Consider the following 20,149-nt stretch of genomic DNA (forward strand, 5'->3'; position numbering starts at 1 on the left):
TGTATCATGAAAGTTTTCCACACCATCACATTCCATTGCACAAACTGTTTGCCCAAGTTACACAGTAGCTATGAGAAATGGGTACCTTCACTGTGAGTAGGCAGGACTGTGGTGCTCCACAGCGACGTCGCACTCCTGAATTTGAAGAAGGTGTACTGTGTCGCATTGAAGATAGCGTATCCATGAGTTCGCGAATAATAGCATGTGCAATGGCTGTTAGTCACAGTATCATGTAGGACGTCCTGCATGATAGACAATTACATCCATATACTTGCAAAGGGTACACACTAGGAGTCCAGCAGACTTTCCACAACATGTTGCCTTTCGCACATCGTTCCTGCACCGTTGCATCAATGTGCCCCTGTTTCCACATAAAGTTCTCTTCACAGATGAATGTAGGTTCACAAGGGATTGTGTTCTGAATGCTCGAAATAGCCATGTCTGGGCGGATGATAACCCTCATGCCACGTATTTTCAGGGATTTCAAGGCAGGTTTGGAATTAATGTTTGGGCAGGTATTCTGGATGGTCATGTGATTGGACCATACCTCCTTCCATCCAAGCTCATGGGTCCTCCATATGTCTTCCTACGACACCTAATGAACCCATTCTTGGAAGCTGTGCCATTGAATGTCCATCAGGAAATGTGGTTTCAGCATGATGGAGCACCACCTCACTTTTCACTGGCTGTCTGGAGACAGATCCACGATCGCCGGATTTAACTCTTATGTATTACATCTTGTGGAGTCGTATGAAGAGCCTAATTTATGAGGCTCCTCTAGAGACAGAGGAAGATCTGGTGGTATGAGTTCCGGCCGCTGCACAAGACATTGAAGACACACCAGGTGCGATAGAGAGTGTGTACCAGAACATGCTTCAGAGGTACAATGTGTGTAACAACGTTGGTGGGCGTCACATCGAGTCGCTGTTGTAATGCATTGGTACTTTGCGGCTGGTGCTGTAGATGCTGGGTTCTTGTTGTTGTCGACTAATGTCAAGTGTATGTTATAATGCAAATGCGTAAGTAATAATGGAATGAGTCGGTATTCTTTTCAAATGGATTGCAACAATTGTACTGGGTCACGCCTAAGTACATTCCTCATGTGGGTGTGGATGAGATAATCATCTGCATTGAAACTGTCGTAGAACGGAAACGATAAGTTTCCGGATATGGGTTCGTATTCAAAATGTTATGTGCTCACTACCCTCTACATGTCCTAGAAGTTTGTAACGGGGATTTGCGACCACCCTGTATATCCATAGCAAAAAGTAAAACATGAGGACCAGACCTGTATGTTGCAATAACTACTCCTGTTTATAAGTCTCATATTTAATCACTATACAAACTTTGTTGGGTCTACCTACTGTCTGTGCAGCTTGTGCATGTCACATTTACCATCCAATTTTGAGTGACTGGACCAGGTAAAATTCCTGTGCTGTCTTCACAAAAACAATAGCACCTGTATCATACTCTTGTTGTTAACTGAGAAAAATCAATCAGTTACATGGCTTACACAAAGTTGGTGGCATAACACATTCATCTTGGACAATACACTTTCATAGCAAGAATATTCTTTCCGGCTTATTAACCTACATGCTACTGTTTGTACAGGACAGAATGAAACTATGTGATGTTAGCCCATTTCACTATATCAAATGCTGATGTAAAATACTTTGCTTTTAAATGTAGTTGCAGTCAACTGCTGATACATCCACCTTCCATGTGAGATTTCCATCTACTCTTCTCTGAAAATTTGGTGTCATTCACTGCCTTTACAATACAGTCATTGTGATGGAGTAATGTAACCCCAAATAAAATCATGTCAGAAACTGACTATTTTGTGCTGAATTTCAGTGGAGTCAGAATATTGGCAGTGAACCATGAACTCATTTCCACTGACACATTGTGTGCATCATTATTCATTTCTGATTTGAATCTCTAATGGTTATACATATATTTTCAGCAAATTAAACAGCTTTCAAGCTTTTATAACCTAGTGTACCAAATGATTTAATGTGTTTGTAAAATAGCTGAAATATGGTACCATGAGGAGTGACCCAATGAAATGGAAGTTTCCCTAACTCTTTTCTGGTTAATGCTGGAATAACTTACTCAAAAGTCATTTTGAATTTCTTCAGCCAGTCACTCTCAAGACCTCATTTGTACTGAGAAGTTACACTCAGGTTCTTTCACGTGTGGATGTAGTGTGAGATGTGAATAACTTTACAGTTTATTATTCACTGTTCCATAGCCATATCAGCTATAGTCTTTACTATGAGGTCACACCACAGGCTGCAATAAAATACTACTACTGCTACACACATCTAGGAATGATGACAATTTTCAATCATTGTCTTCACTTGCCTCACGTATGTGAAAGAAAACATGTTCACAATTATAATATGCACAGTACGGAAGACATAGACATCCCAAACTGTTTTCCAACAGTGGCTGTTAAAATGTTCAGAATTGGTGAAATTTTGAGAAAAGATGTCACAAAATTTGCATGAAAAACCCCTATAAAGTTTAAATTTCTTCTTTGTCAGTGAAACGGCAAATTGGACTGCCTAAAAATTCAGAAATGAGGTGAACATGTACTTGCTAAAAAGTGCTCACACTATGTCATTGTTACACTATACTTAAGGCTAATTTATTCTTGTATTATAATGCATCTCTAAACTTAACTGTGTAAAACTGAAGCAGTCTAGCCAGTCTTGACTGGTGAATGGTGTAACTGTGGTAATTAATGGTAAATGGTAATAGTGTTTAGTCTACTAAGATCACAGGTTATCTTGATCTGTGTGTCTGTGTATACTTTTTCCCATCTAGGTTTCATTACAGTTGTAAACCAGTAATGTTTATAAACATTAAATTAAAACATTATATTTGGTTTCTGAATACAGGTCCATCCGTGCTTGCTGGTCTCGCAGTCATGATAATCATGATACCGCTTAATGCCTATGTAGCAAATAGAGTAAAAACACTTCAGATGCGTCAAATGAAATATAAAGATGAAAGGGTAAAACTTATGAATGAAGTCCTAAATGGGATGAAAGTTTTAAAACTGTATGCTTGGGAGCCATCATTTGAACAAGAGGTTTCAAGAATAAGAAATAAAGAAATCAAAGTACTGAAGCAATTGGCATATCTCAATGCAATAACATCATTTATATGGTCCTGTGCTCCTTTCCTGGTAAGGCAACATAATTAATTTATATATGACATCAGTAACTTAACATTATTTTTACATTTATATTGAGGGAAAAGGATTCAAAATCCAAGTACTTGCTAAATACAGAAAGTTTTTCAGGCATTCACACGGTTTGCGCATATGCTACTGCATACTTTTGCTTGACATAAAATTATATGGTAGAAAGTGGATAAATTTCCTGAACTGAACAGAAATGATGAAGTGGTTGCTGTATGGAAATGTGTAAAAGTAAAGGTTGAGGTTCTTCGTATTTACATTGCTGTCAAGATAATTGTGTCAATTGCTATAACTTTATGAAAAGTGTATCACTTGTGAAAACCTTTTAACAGCATGCAGGTGCAGAATTATATTGAAACATTCTTGCGAATGTGAACAGAGAGAATTAAGGATTGTGTGTACATGCAAAGATTGTACAGCAGATTCAAAGGGTCTTCTACTTCACTGATTTACTCATTCACTGATCCATTCATCAGTGGATTCTGTTCCATAGTGGCTGATATGAAGCAGAACATTGTGGGAGTGGAATGATCTGTTATGTGCTATCACTTACAGTTCCAGCAGCATTTGGAAAGCGGTGTTCAATGTTTTCTTAAAATGGATAAGTTTTTTCTTAATGGGAACAATAATAGCAGTAATGTGTGTTTTGTGACCCATTAAAGCATATCATCAGTTCCACAATTATTAAATTTTTTAATAGAATTTTATGCACAATTTGTTAAGATGCTCTTAATATTACTTACCAAGTCAAAAAGTTTGAGTTTTTTTATCTGTATCAGTTTTTAATGAAGGTATGTACAGCTCTTTTTGTAGAAAAGCTTTGTAGAATGGAAACTGTAAGACCACTCTAATACTGTATAAATGGTTCTCGGACGAGACGTCGGTTGCCATAGTGAAAACTCCACAATATTTCATCAGCGCAACTGGCCGACATCTTCAGGTGCGACGAACACACTACTAAGGCATGACTATAGCCCCTATTTATGCCAGTCTTAGGCAAGAAGTGCACATGCATGAAGGCACCAAATTTGATGGCCAATAGTGACAATATCAACCGATAGCTGGAAGGACAGCAACGGCACCTGCAAGACGAAGAACGAAAGACTTCAGCGCACGCACAGAGGCTGCCGCTTCTGGTCTGCACTGCCATCGGCTGCCCCAGCAACCTCTGTCAGAAGCCGCAAGCAAAAATCCACATCCGCATTGGCGCGTGACCATCCTCCCGTTGTGAACAAAATACTTGTGTTGCTGGCGAATCGTCATCCGTCATATGACCAATAGTACTCCTCTCCGCTCGATGTGACTTCAATATGGCCACTGCTGGATCCCAAGCTGTACTGAGCTGAAAGCCCGTGTCTCTTTTTACAAGATTCGTCGAGCTACGTGTTTCCACTGCTTCCTTAATAACACTGAACCAGTACGAACTCGTCGACGCGAGAATTTTGGTGTGTTGATAATTCATAGAATGGCCTGTACTGAGACAATGCTCAGCCACTGCAGACTTCTCTGGTTGCTCCAGACGAGTGTAGCGTTGATGTTCAGTACACCCCTCTTCTACAGTGTGACAACTTTGTCCGATGTACAACTGCCGCAGCTACAAGGAATCTCATAAACACCGGGTCTTCTTAGGCCAAGGCTGTCCTTAGATGAGCCCAAGGAGCTCTGAGTTTTGCCGGCGGACGAAAGACACATTTAACTTTATACCTCTTCAATAATCTTCCTATTTTTGAAGAGACACTGCCTAAGTATGGCAAGATGACCATTCCCCTTTGTTCTTTGCCTTCTTCAGTTACTTCCGTTGGGTAACCCGCTCCGGGTGTAAGGCACGGCGAATCTCCTGTTCGGAATATCCATTTTGTTGGAAAGTGGTACGCAGATGGAGTAGCTCATTGGATAAGCTGTCTGAGTCTGATATGGCTCATGCTCTGTGAACCAACGTCCTAAGTAAGCTACTTTGTTGCGTAGGATGGTGACAGCTAGTGGCCTGTAAGTATAATATAACTCCGTGTTTGTGTTTAAGGTACACTGCGGGACCTTATGTGCCATCTTCTTTTCTCTGTACCAACATGTCCAGGAATGGAAGTTCACTGTTTTTCTCCATCTCCATAGTGAACTTGATGCTGGGATGAAGTGAGTTAAGATGCTCAAGAAATACATTCAGCAGTGCCATGAGGCCAGATAACAAAAGTGTCGTCCACATATCGCCACAAACCCACAGGTTTCAAATCCGACGACTGGAGTGCTCTCTCCTCGAAGTCTTAAGACTTGCACTATCACATATACTCCCAAGTTTTGACGTAGTCTCACTTTTTACTCGAGTACCATTGCAGGAATTGTAGTTGCTCATTAGCGAGAAGCTGGACAGGGAACTTTTAGACTTATTCCAACATGTCCTCACCTCTACTTACTTTCTATTCAATGGACAATACTTAGTGTGTGAAATGCTTGTGAGATTCTGCTTATTATAATATTCAAGAGAATAGCATCTGCTAAAAAAGCCCAAACTTTTTTAAGTGATAAAGAAGTATTTTAGTAACATATTGTTTGCAGCATTGTATTTGTCACAATCTCTTCAATAACTTCATTCTCTGACATGGTTAATAAAGTATTGGGTTTCAGACTTGTTGCTGTTGTTGAAATCAATGGTGATACTATGTTACAGCCATTTTTGCCATGTGGAACAACAGTGCTATGTGAAATTAAGCATGGAAGTGAGGAAACATTCACAAAAATGTTTGAACTTTTGAAGCAAGCTTACTAAGATAATACTCCGTGTGAATGACAATGTTACAGATGATTCAGTTTAGAACTGGTCATCAATCAGATAGATAGTCCTCAACTACCTTAACTGTAAGCAATGAGATTTAAAGAATCCATGCTTTTGATAGTGCTAAGGCATTGTTAGAGAATTTGCAGAAGTTGGACTGTTGGTTTGTCAAGAGATTTCAAGTGTAAACTTGAATGTGCATAAATGTACAAAAAGTATGCTACAGGTTTGATGACAGAGATCAAAACAACATACAGTTAATGTTTGTGAGGAATTTCTTGAACAATCTGATAATCCAGTACATTCATGCCAAGGATCATGACAGGCAATGAATGTGGTTTACAGTTACAATATTGGGACAGATTCCAGTCATCACTGATGTCAGCAAAGAACTGTTGCACTGAAGGAACTAGACAGAGTTTTGATCCTTTTTCTAAGTGATGCCCAGGTTTTCATTTTTATTTGTGTGAAAGTATTTATACACTATCAAAGTACACTTTTGTCACTAGAAATTGTATTTTGTTTTTGTTAATACTAGATTGTAACATGTACTGCCCCCCCCACCCTTCCCGGACATGGTTTTTCTGTTTCATAGGTAGTCAGAGTCCAAACGAAGATTGTTGATGGGGATTTTCTAACAATATTGATTTACTGATTATTACAAAACAATTGATAATTATTGCTTTTAGCAGTGATAAACTATGGTAGCTGTGTTTTTTTTTTAGTCATGGATTAAATAATGAAATACTGGAATTGTTCTTTTATAACTCTGCTTATGAAAGAGTCGCAGCTTTAATGATTTTGAAGGAAAATTCTATCCTTGACTCAAAATAGCACACTGGATATTGTTTCAAATATAACATCAGCAACTTCGTTAACGCTGACTCTACGTATGCAGAAAATAGAAATTATTCCCATCATTTATGTAATTTGACTATTATAACACAGCAATACATGCAAGTTTTAAGACACTTCTAACATTATCTTATGCTGATTTTTTATTTTTTTTAATATATATATATATATATATATATATATATATATATATATATATATATATATATATATATATATATATATATGGTTATAATAGAGGGAAACATTCCACGTAGGAAATATATATCTAAAAACAAAGATGATGTGACTTACCAAATGAAAGTGCTGGCAGGTCGACAGACACACAAACAAACACAAACATACACACAAAATTCAAGCTTTCGCAACAAACTGTTGCCTCATCAGGAAAGAGGGAAGGAGAGGGAAAGACGAAAGGATGTGGGTTTTAAGGGAGAGGGTAAGGAGTCATTCCAATCCCGGGAGCGGAAAGACTTACCTTAGGGGGAAAAAAAGGACGGGTATACACTCGCACACACACACATATCCATCCACACATATACAGACACAAGCAGACATATTTAAAGACATATTTAAAGGTCTTTAAATATGTCTGCTTGTGTCTGTATATGTGTGGATGGATATGTGTGTGTGTGCGAGTGTATACCCGTCCTTTTTTTCCCCCTAAGGTAAGTCTTTCCGCTCCCGGGATTGGAATGACTCCTTACCCTCTCCCTTAAAACCCACATCCTTTCGTCTTTCCCTCTCCTTCCCTCTTTCCTGATGAGGCAACAGTTTGTTGCGAAAGCTTGAATTTTGTGTGTATGTTTGTGTTTGTTTGTGTGTCTGTCGACCTGCCAGCACTTTCATTTGGTAAGTCACATCATCTTTGTTTTTAGATATATATATATATATATATATATATATATATATATATATATAGTGCAACAGTTACAGTGAATGACGGCAGCAGCAACAATCAATATGGAAATATATTTACTCTGAAGATGTGGTGAAATTGAACAAATATTAATGAGAAACTTTTTCCACAGCTTGTGCAGACTTGGTGAAATTTTAAAGCTAAACAATTCACAAACTTGTCCTTATGAATATATAAATTCTTGCATTACTGTTCTGAAGTGAGCAAACTAAGAGAGCCAGTGAATGGTCCATAAGCAATTAAAGATAGTCTTATTTGCAAATGTAAGTCATCAGCAATAAAACTCCAAAGAATATGTCACAGTTTAAGGACACGTTTGTGTGTTGTGGTTATTGGTTCAGGTTTACTATAAATTACACAAGTATTATGTGAATAATGTTCATTAAATGTTTTTATGACATGCATTTTAGGTATCCCTAACAACCTTTGCCACATATATTATGTGGGATGAGAAAAATGTTCTGGATCCCGAGAAGGCATTTGTATGCCTAACCCTGTTCAACATGATCCGTATGCCCTTGACCATGCTTCCTATGTTAATAGTGTTTGTCGTACAGGTGAGCCTGAACCAGTCTTAATTGTAGGCCTTCCCCGCCATTACGCTTTTCTTTGCTTTTTCTTTGTTTCAATCTTTCTTTCTCTTTTTGATTTCTCATGGCACTGAATATGTCTTGGAATTGTTTCACACCACCCACATTTATGTTGGTTACAAGGGGGTGTTCATGGTTATGTGGAGGTTGTAGTAATGTGTAACACTTGCTTGTGCTTAAGGATTTGATTGGTAAAGTGGGAAAGATTTGTAACATTCTTTTAGTTGGTTTTCTGATAGAATACTGTACTATAATTCTTTACAGGGATTGGTTCGTTAAATGTGGGTAATGTTTGGAATATTCACAACATTAGTTTTGTACCTTAGTAATATCAGAAGAGTCCAACAACATATTACTCTGTATAAAACTGTTTTATTAGGTTAAATGCTTGTATTCATTTAAAGGTGATGTAAGATAAACTAAGGTCAGTGGCTGCACTAGTGGTTTCATCACAGTGGATCTCTTGTATAATACATAATAAATATTCTTAATACTTACCTAATGAAATCTTTGTTACTCCCGTATTTTTCTAAATTGAAATGTGCTGCTGCTCCTTCCAGTAAGCTGTTTTTGGGTGCATAATTTAGTGGCTCCCAGATAACAACTTAAATAATTAAAATCACATTCCAACAAGCTCACACATTTTGCACTTCATCTGGCATAGTGAAAGTGATTGAAATTTTACCCCCTCCCCTTTTGCTTCCAAAATTTAGTATACCATCCACAATTAATATTCTGATTGATGTAGAACAAGGGAACTTGCAAACAATGGAACAGCTTCTCCATGTATTTCATCATTTTTATAGAACAGTGTAGGAGATCATCGTTTTCCCTGGGCGATTATCAACAGTGGATTTTTACATTACAGTCCTGATCCATTTCTCATTTCCACATGAGAAATGAGTGGTTTACTGCCAGCCTTTGGTCCATTGTAACATAGACTCTATTATTCTCAGGAAATTTGGTACATGCAACTGGAGAGCGAAGAATACTGGAGCCAAATTACTTGATTAGAAATTTGTAAACAGGGCCATGAGATTTTTAGAAAAAGATAAAGAAAGACGTCAGTCTTCATGTATTGCCAGAAAATACCAAAGGATATTTGACTTTTGTCTGCTCTGTTTAGGTATCTCTAGTCTCCTTTGCGTCATTCATACTTTCAAAGGAAGAAAATGTGCTGGACTCGAAAACGGCATTTGTATCATTGTCATTGTTTAACATTTTACGTTTCCCACTGTCGATGCTTCCTATGCTGATTTCCAATTTGGTGCAGGTAAGGACTTATACTTTTAATTTTCAACTTTTCATTTCCTTGAAAATGACTGGAAAGATTTTATTTTTGGTTTTTGCTTGTTTTTGTGAACAGCAGATGTGTGCATTTTTCAGAATTGTTAAACTGAAGCCGTAATTTTTTAACTTTTTTTTTCAAAATTAATTTTTGTTGCCATATTTTATATATTTTTATTTTTTCTCTTTGAAATTAAAGTTGCATTTCTGTCGAGAGGAGTTAGAAAGTGTGCATGGAGTGGTGTTCAGATCTTCATTCCTTGATTGTGTGGTATTCTGAGATGAAGTTACGAATGCAGTGACTTCTCTCTTGCCTGGCATTCAGCATGCTTACTGAGCTTGAGGATAAGAATCTGTTTAATCCAGCTTAAAAGGATTCTGATTGAATTGCCGTTTCTCTTAAAAAATTTCTGAGCCAGCTTGTAGGCTTGGTATGTGACGAACTTTGCAAAATCATTTGTGCTTCATATCTGTGTCATAAGAGATGTAGACAAGAGCCACCAGGAAATCTGTGTAAGGTGACAGGCAGCTGGATTTGCTTGCTTCTTCCATAAACAAAATTGCTATGAAATTCATTGTATTTAAATATGCTGTGTACTGATAGAGGACTTAAAACTGTAGATAAAAGTAGTGTGTAGCTGCTGTTACTGCTCTCTCTTCTTGTTGTAATTTCTTACTGAGGACTGTGATGCTGTTTGGCAACTTACGTTTCGTTCATTTCTTTCGTTAATTTCTTCAACAGTGTTAAGTTTTCTCACTGTTTTATCATTAACTATTTAAATCTGTGTTTCTGCTTTACTTACTAAATTTGTTAAAAACCTATGACAATGTATTTCAAAGTCCATGTCATTGGTCTGTCCAGCCTACAGTTCCTGCTTTATGGCTGCTTTAGTTAATTCATGTGCATAGTATCAACCAACTACTATTTTTATGTCCATCACAGCTCAGTGGTGTGTCTCTTTCCATTCACTTTACAATACCTTAAATAATGTCTGCTTGTCTCACATGTTGCCGCTAATTTTCTTCACATCTTCATAAAAAAATCTTGTCTCATTTGTGCATTTACGGGCACTGTAGTGGAATAGAACAGCAATATTTACTTAAACATGCTTCTTAATTGCGTTCTTCACATTTTGTTATTACAGTTTCTTGTATCTTGTGCTAAGAGTGGAAGTAAGAGCAATGTCATATATTTTCCCTGTAAAGCAAACTTGAAAGTTTTGTTTCTATATTTGATGTAACAGCTACACATCTAATCTAAAAATTTCATGTCAAGCAGTGGTGTTTAATTTAGTAGGTCTTGGCTATGCACTGTATAGTTCAGGAACCTAGAAGTCTTATTGTAATGTAACTTCACAATTATTTCACCCACTCTCATCCTACAAAATGTTTCTCAGTGCCCTCTACTCAGGAAGGTGGCCTAGTGAATATCTTGTGTAACTTAGTAGCAGGAGATTTATCAACAAAAATAATAAATTTTTGGAAATATAATTGAATAGGTAAAAAAATCTACTCACCAAGCAGAGGCAGGAGAAAAAACATACAAAGGTTATGGAAATCTGCAACCTTTCAGAGTCCAGTGTCTCCTTCTTTTGGCAGAAGGATTAAAGGGGAAGGAAGTGGGATGAAGGAAAGATTGCACATTTCTTTAACTTGTTGCTACTTGGCATGTAGACTTCTTTATGTATCACTTTACTTGCAGAAACCTGCAAAAAAATATGGGATTGCATTAAAATTTGACTACATATTTCTTCTGTGTGCTCTTGGACAGCAGTGATAACTATTTCTGCAGTTTTAATGAACAGCAATGTGTCTTTCTGCTGTCCTTGTTGTTACTGAAACTTTGTCTGTCTTCCACTATTGAAGACATTGTAGACACATTTCAAGTGCACTTACATAATTTAGTAACAGAAGTCTTTTGTCATAACTACACCCAGAATTTTCTGTCCAGACTATATGATCTCCCACAAAGGTTGAATTGTTGTCAGTTCAGCTGCTGTTATTGACAATATTTTTAATTGACTTCTTCCATGGCAGCTGTGATACACAATTCATTTTCAGGGATTCTCTCTTTGGTATAACCACATCCAGCAGTGGAACTCTTACATCAAACTTCCATGGCAGATATACATTTTTTTACTTCTCCAAGGATTGCTGGTGAAATTATTTCATTGATTTGGTCCTCTGTCCAAAAAAACAAATTGTTTCTCTTTGAGTGTATCACCTTTTTTAGTTACTATATGTAAACTCATATACATACAAACACCAATTTCAACATTTCCAAAGAAAAAGCTATTATGTAGACATCTTCAGCTAAATGACAGACACAAAATGAGAGAGAAAAAAATGGGACTGACAGTCAAGATGTATTGACTGGAAAATCCCATCTGTGTCAAGAGTCCAAAAGCACTTACACACCTACATAAGTCGTGGCATACGGTACTGGTGGTAACATTTCCTTGTAGTAGCCAATTTGGTTTACAGTTACTAACATAACTGTGGGTTCAGGAGCAAGTGCTGCACCAAATTTCTGAAAGAAAGAAAGAAAAAGAATTGCTTGTAATATTCAGTACCACAGATACAGTAGTGGTTTGAATGAGAGGATTTACATACTAATTCATTTCATGCTTGCTCTTCCTGTTATATTAACATTATGTAACTAACTCTTTGGCCATTCTAACACATATAGCTATGTGTATGCATGTATGTGCTTCACTGTTACATATTGTAAGTGATATTTACATTCCTAACTTTGACTGGACTGTTTCACAAATACAGGATGAGCCAAGATAAGCTGAATTTAAGTAATCAATATATGATGAAAAGACAGAAACCTATTTCTGTCTCCACAGTTAATGCTGGTAGTGTTGAACTATACAGCCCATCTGTAGGCAGTGTAAATATGTGTTAAGAATATTCTTTTATGTGGAGAACAAAATATTTTCCAACATTGAGTATCAGTTCCCTTACGCAGTTCAGTTTATCTCGGCCCACACATTATTTCTTTTACATATTTTAGTAGCAGTGTATTACTATAGTGTTACATTGAAATCTCAGTACAATGACATCATCAGACCAAAAAGCTGTAAGGAGACATGCAAAAGCAATTCTGATTATGGTAGTCTTGCAGGTAATTAAACAATGCATTCTAACAAAGTTAAAGAAATAGAAGTATTGAGTCACAAATTATTGAAAATTTTAATATAAAAAACATGAACGCGCAAATTTTTGTGTTATGTGCAGAATGACATTGAATATTTCGAGTTTTGATAGTATCTGCTTTCTAAAAATGTTAATTGTGGTAGTTACATTTAAATTGTTCAAAATAATTTTGAAACAGTTTGGTCTTAGTGGATTGCACAAAACGTTACATCAAGTTTAAAAAGTTGAGTTATTAGTATTGGTGCAGTATGTTTTTCTGCTGTGCTAAGAGTCTTTAGCCCCACCTCATCTCTCTCTGGAAGATTCATTACACACAGCTCTCTTCAATTGTTTTGCATGAATACAAAGAACAAAAAAATTTCTCTTGCTACATATCGATTTAGTTGGTAAGAAAACCAGTGTGCAAGACAGTAATGTGACTGCAGAAGTTATTGCAGTTGGAGATTATTATAGTCATACACTACTGTTCAGAGAAATGGAAACAAGCAGCTTGAGAGATGTAATAACACTGAAATTTATTCCACCAATTGTGGACATGACACTAAACAAATTATTAGATTTACAGACCTGTACATACACTGTGACTGTGGAAAATCAGTACAGAGTAGTGCCACCACGTGCTGCAGTCAGAGCTGCTAGATACCTGGCATGGAATCAGAGTGCCTGAACATGCTGCTGGGGAATACTTTGCCACATGGTTTATCAGTGCATCCATAAAGCATCAACTGTGGCTGCAAGAGGACCTGAATGAACAATTTGCTGACCAACCGTATCCCAGTCATGTTCGATGGGTAACACATCGGGCAAACTGGCAGGCCAGGGAGGCAGTGGTACCCATTGTTCTTTGAAGAAAGGTATATGTGTCTTGCTATATGCAGCCAGATATTGTCTTGCTGAAATATGGCGTGAAGAATGACCTGCAGGAGGAGCAGTGCCATGGGGCGTAGAAACTCTGTTGCGGCTGTAGCTATTCATATTGCCCTCAAGACATAGGGGACGAGATTCCATGTTATAAGCAATGGTCCCCCACACCACGTCCGTTGTACTGCCCAGTAATACTGTTTGCCTGATTGTGTTCACTGCAGTGGCACTCAATGTGTTTGTTGCCATAACTGTATGACAAGTTCAAGCCAGACTCATCCAAAAACACTACATTTTGCCACCCAGCACGCCACCATCATTGTCTGTGTTCCTATTGCAGTATGTGGTGTTGGAGGATTTTGGTCAGTAGAAACTGATGCAGTGACATGTGTACTACCAGTCCAGCCTGCAGATGACAACATTGAACAGTTGATGCAGATGTGTCCACCCCCGTTGTAGTGCTCGGACCTCATATCAACAATGTGGAAGAAGGTGCTCTGTCTGTTATGGCCAAGTGGACAAGATGGTGGTCATCTTGTGCTGTGGTCACATTGTGTTGTCCATTACTTTGTTGGCACTTTTACGGCCCCCTTCTCTCTGTTGGTTCCACATACACCTCACTGTATCATGTATTGTGCCCTGTACAAGATGCAATTTCATGGAATGACAGACTGGCCTCCTGGAGACTAATCATTCTTTCCCATTCGAACACTCGCACATGTCGATATTCCACCTGTGATCTTGGCAATGCATAGTGGCACTTCATTATTCATTTACCTCTCTGCCATTTAAATCACTATGGTTCTGCTGTTCTACATCTGCTCTTAACATGGTGTGTTGGAGACCATTGGTTCAGAGTGTTTTACTTTTTTACAAACAGTAGTGTAGTTATCATTTAACCGTGAAGTAGTATGGTGGTTTGAGATGAAATAGATGGTGTTCTTGGATCAGATCCTGTCTGCTCCCTTTCCGATGGAGTTAGTGTAGAGATATAGTGCATAATGATACTTAGTATCAATAAATTTCATTATTTAATAGTATGTTAAATCACAAAAATCCTTTGTGTGGAAATTATGTATAACCATTAGCCGTTAGTAGCCTTCAAATTCATATCAAAATACCTACACAAAATTAAATAAGAGTATGGTCCTTTTTGACAAAAATGCAAAATAATACAAGCAAAAATATAATTTTTCTGTAAATGGATAAGAGTATAGTGCACCTATTGCACTATACTGTTTTATCAGGTACATATGAATTGCATTTGGCACAAAATTCATTTCCATTTGCGTCTTTTGAAGGATCACACAAGTTAAATGTTCTTAATTTAATTTGCAAATTCTGGTTGGCTGTGACAGGGAATCGTTCCCGCAGCTCTCCTCACCTTTTCCCAAGACTTCTGCAGTGTCCACACAAAAAGCTCTCGCCTTGCAGTATTCGAGCATTCCTTTTTCCATTAAGGGTTTGGCAAAAAATAAATAAATAAATAAATAAAAAAATCCATGGAAGTACCTCAATGGCCACCTTCTGGTTTTCTGTTTTGTATACTTGTCTTTGCGAAGTTTGTACAAAACAGCCACTGCACCTTCCGCTAAGCAGTAAAATTCAGTAAGGTTGGGAATTCAGTAGTCACTGGTTCATTTGACTCTTTCTTATTGTTCCTTTGTGGTGCACTGATCACATTAGGATACTGTTCTTATTCTTTTTTTGATGAAATGACATTAATATTTTACTGTCTTGGTAGAACAACTTTACAGTTCCAGCAGAGGCTGCTGACAATATGGATAATAGTATCTTACACTTGGTTGTCAATAGTGTACCGACTAATGCAAGATTTCTCACAGATTGTTTCTGTATAAACTCATGTGAAATGAACAAGTTGTTACATTTCAGCTGCTTCCTATTACTGATACAGTAACTCCAAGAACACATTGATCAGTATGGGTAAATTACCCTTCTCTTTCTGTGAATTCTTTTCCAGTACTTGGGATACCTGAAATGTAATAGAACATTCTGACATCACATATTTAAATTATGTTTAGACCAAGCTTATTAGGGTTTGATGGTATAAATATTTTGAAGGGATGCTGACCACATTAACTGAGCAATGTTTCATCTGCTGTCAAGTACTCTGATGGGCTGTAGTACTGCAGACAGTGGCTGACAAATGTAACCCCTATTTTCTGAAAAGCGGCTAATTTATCTACAGCTTTTCTCATCTCCCTAGTATTTTCATCGTCTTTCAAGATACCACTCATGAGCAAGAGATCAATGAAATCTATTATCTGTCCTGTCTGTCGGGTATAAAAATGAATATCTTGGGTCACTCTTCTTAAGATTTGAGTGCTCTATTTCATTACTAGTATGACAAACGATGTTTCCCATCATTTCATGCAAGTCATAAAAAGTGAGAATAAGGTTTTTTCATTTGTAATCCCCATGCCTTCCCTTGAAATCCAATCACATGAGTAATCATATTTGAAGAGGTGGTTCATGAATATCTTGAATGTAAAGGCTTTTCAGTCTAGTTTGTGTTCTCATCCACCCCTAACTCGGTCTCCTATTATCCATTCCTTCTCAGTCACTCCTGTAGCTCTCATGCCCATCTCCTATATCACTATTCATGATGCTTCCAGTTCTAAATCTTATAAACTGCTCCGCATGTGAGGACAGCCTTCATCCCAACACATGAGATTAGAATGCTGACTTCTCATCAGGGTGCTGCTGATCTTGATGTTGAACACCCCTCACCTCAAATCATCATCGTCAGTTTCAAATCCTGAGACGGGGCTTCTAGGTCAAGGTTGTGCAGTCATCTCGATCTGAAGTGTCCTCTTGATGATCAAACACAGCTGGAACTGCTTCAGGTGTGCATGACAGTTGTTTCCAAGCCATTTTTGGATCAAAACCTTGAAAAAGACTCATAGCAAAGTTAGTAACATGACTGGTACAGTAGGGTGGGAAATTACCAGGAATCCAATAGCTTATGCGAAAACTTTTAAGTACACTGCCAAGGACTCCTACATGATAAAACAGCAGTCACTCCAGTGGCTAGTGCACAACTGGCTGGTACGTTTCCTGCTTGGCTCAACTTTCTACAATGAGAGGGTAAGTAGAATGAAGCGGACATTGAACCTTTCTCTCATATCCGATCCCCCGGAATACCGTTTGATAGTTAATTGAAATGCATTCACATTGCAATAATAGAATTTGAGGCAGGAATAAATTATTTTGTACTGCTACTGGTATTATTGTTATTTATGCTGTTGTTGTACTGAGATTTCATTGTACATTGAAAAATTTTATATTTATTGTAATTTCTTTTTTCCACACCACACCAGTAATAATTGCATGGAAAGTTGTGTATTTACTTTCAGTTTTATGCAGTCATGTCTTTCCCTTCCTGTAGTTTTACGTACAAGATATGTATGCAATTTTGGTTAATTGTTGAAATCTGAACTATTCAAAACATTTAAAGGTAAGTCATTGGGTAGATATGTAGATGTCGATTTGATTGAATTGATGAACATTACAGAAGTAAGCTGTAAAGATTTTATACACTGTTCAGCCAGAAAATTATGCGCATTTGTGCAATAGCACATTGGTTGACCTTTGTTGGGAAAGCAGTTGCAATTCACTGTAGGATTATTTCTAAAAAGGCTTACTGTGGGATAGTAAGTGAATGACCTCTCATGATCCCACACAGGTAACACAATTCCTGCAGTTCGCAAATGGTGCTTTGTTAGGTCTGACATGTACCTCAATGACTCTCAGATGGAACACTGTTTGGACACCTTCGTTTTTGTGAAAACAACTACAGCACAGTGCCAAAGACACTAACCATCAAGAGATAAAATTGGCCTGCCATAATACATATGAAGTTCATATCTTAATGGAACAACCACAGTTGTGCCAGATGCGCGACCATGTAACATGCTACCTTTACTGACCTGCATATATTCCTCATTGAACATAGAAAGCAGCTATTTTCCTTGAAGACTGTACATCCTGATATGGCCAGCAATGTTACAAATGTATAAGCAGTTTCTTTCACGTGACAGGACAACTCATTTCTGTTGTGAGAACCAATTAGACCTTCCTATACCATATGGCAGTCATAACTGATGGTCATTGTATCAACAATGGCTCCAAAATTTTCTGCTTGTAACAGTTTCCTATATATATTTTCACCATATAGAGGTGATGTTGAGTCGCAACAGGCAGAATGAACAGATTGCTGTATGTTCAACCTTTTGGACAAAAGGCCTTCTTCCGAAGTAGAAAATGTGCATGCCTGGCCACTGTCTCAGCCTGCTGTGGCGCACCTGCAGACTACATATTGCATCGTGGTTGTTGTCCTCTCCCCCCTCTCCCCCCTCTCCCCCCTCTCCCCCCTCTCCCCCCTCTCCCCCCTCTCCCCCCTCTCCCCCCTCTCCCCCCTCTCCCCCCTCTCCCCCCTCTCCCCCCTCTCCCCCCTCTCCCCCCTCTCCCCCCTCTCCCCCCTCTCCCCCCTCTCCCCCCTCTCCCCCCTCTCCCCCCTCTCCCCCCTCTCCCCCCTCTCCCCCCTCTCCCCCCTCTCCCCCCTCTCCCCCCTCTCCCCCCTCTCCCCCCTCTCCCCCCTCTCCCCCCTCTCCCCCCTCTCCCCCCTCTCCCCCCTCTCCCCCCTCTCCCCCCTCTCCCCCCTCTCCCCCCTCTCCCCCCTCTCCCCCCTCTCCCCCCTCTCCCCCCTCTGCCCCCTCTGCCCCCTCTGCCCCCTCTGCCCCCTCTGCCCCCTCTGCCCCCTCTGCCCCCTCTGCCCCCTCTGCCCCCTCTGCCCCCTCTGCCCCCTCTCGCCCCCCTGTCCACCCCTCTCCCACAGCCTCCTGTTTCTGCACCTAGCAGTCTCATCTTCTCCACAATACTCACAGGCAGTGCAAGATCCACTATTCCTATCCTGTTGTCCCTCCATCTTTCGGCCTCATACCACCCCCGAGTCCCCATCGCCTGCTCCATATTGCTGCTCATGTCAGACACAATTGCACTTGTAGTCCACAGTTGGGCCACAACAGCCAGAGAGAGAGAGAGAGAGAGAGAGAGAGAGAGAGAGAGAGAGCCCTTCCCAAGTAAGGCTGTTCAGCAGTCTTTTTATTGTGTATGTCTGTGGCTCAACACCACATCAGTCATGAGTTTGAATCTATGCTTTTCATAATAGTGTTGTCAACAGAGTGATTGGAAATAATAGCGTCTTCCCCAGTAAGGTATACTGCCATCATATGCATCAGAGAGATCTCATAGTGCATCACTTACTGTTCGCGACATAGTCATGTTTATATCTGTGGTTAACTGGTGCTCCTAATCTTCTGGCTGTTTAATGTAAATGAATGAAACATAATTAGCTGATAAGGTTGGTTGGTTTACTATAATAGACAGTTCTGGATAAAAAGAGTAGTAGTTTCGAATAATTATTCTGGAGACGACGTAGACCACCAATCGCTACAAAGTTGAAGCCGTTAGTGATGAATGGGTGCTCTGAATATTTATTGTTGTGTGTATTGTTCCTGTAATCATTATAGGAACTAAAACTGGAAGAGAACTACATACTCTTTGTGTGATATTTTAATCAGCAAGCAGATATTGAAATAAAATGACTATGATCTGAACTGAGAAAGAGGGATCAAGCATTTTGTTGCATGGCTTAGTAAGGGTATGGAAAGCAGTTACATGGGAGGAGGAAGGGGTTAAAGATTGGTCTCTGAACTTGATGGTTGGAAATCTTTGTGTGTTATCAGGTGTTGATGTTATTTATACTTCTGTTCAAACATTGTGTGCATGCCCCCCCCCCCCCCCTCAAAAAAAAAAAAAAAAAACAAAAAAAAAAAAAAAAACATATTTCCAACTGCAATCGTATTTAGCTATGCTCTAGTGTTCAGATTCATGTTTTGGGGTAATGACTGCTTCATTCTTAGTACTTCATGAATGTGATAATCCATAATAAAATTTAATTTATTTATGATTAAAAAGTTGTTGCCTTAACTTGAAAATAACAATACAAGAAACAGTTCATTTGTACTTGTTCCCTTGAAATGATGGACTGGTGTAAATATCAATATTTAAGGCCCTCATCATGTTCCACATTGTGGTGCGTGCCTGTGAACATAATCAATAGAAGACACGATCTGTAATATATATGTGTAAATGCTTTTCTTCTATTGAAATGTACAGAAACTGGGAGCATTAACTGCAAATTTCAGAGCATTCTGTTCATTACTTGGGGCTTTGTTATGAAATTAGTTGAGAAGTATTTTTAATTTGTAATTGGTGTTTGCCACTGTGTGATAGTAACTGTGTATCTCTGATCTCCAGGCAAATGTGTCAATAAAGAGAATGAATAAGTTCATGAATTGTGAAGAACTGGACCCCAATAATGTTACACATGATTATTCTGACAGTAAGTACAACTTCAGTGATTCAGCATATTAAGTTTGTTACGCTATAGGATTTATTTAAATATGTGCTATTAT

General features: G+C 38.6%; 1 protein-coding gene across 4 annotated transcripts in view; it reads left to right on the forward strand.

Annotated features, from left to right (window-relative positions):
* The window catches only part of LOC126416746 (multidrug resistance-associated protein 1), a 407,893-nt gene that overhangs the window by 263,037 nt on the left and 124,707 nt on the right, over window positions 1-20,149 (forward strand). For 2 of the 4 annotated variants that reach the window (XM_050084584.1, XM_050084585.1), the window contains exons 12-14: window positions 2,904-3,193; window positions 8,160-8,306; window positions 19,992-20,076. In XM_050084584.1, coding sequence (XP_049940541.1) covers window positions 2,904-3,193; window positions 8,160-8,306; window positions 19,992-20,076 — 522 coding nt within the window. Of the gene's footprint in view, window positions 1-2,903; window positions 3,194-8,159; window positions 8,307-9,465; window positions 9,613-19,991; window positions 20,077-20,149 lie in introns of all 4 variants that reach the window. The other 2 variants (XM_050084582.1, XM_050084583.1) reach the window with 1 other exon arrangement.

The sequence above is a fragment of the Schistocerca serialis genome, chromosome 8, assembly GCF_023864345.2.
Source record: "Schistocerca serialis cubense isolate TAMUIC-IGC-003099 chromosome 8, iqSchSeri2.2, whole genome shotgun sequence".
In the NCBI taxonomy this organism is placed as follows: Eukaryota; Metazoa; Arthropoda; class Insecta; order Orthoptera; family Acrididae; genus Schistocerca; species Schistocerca serialis.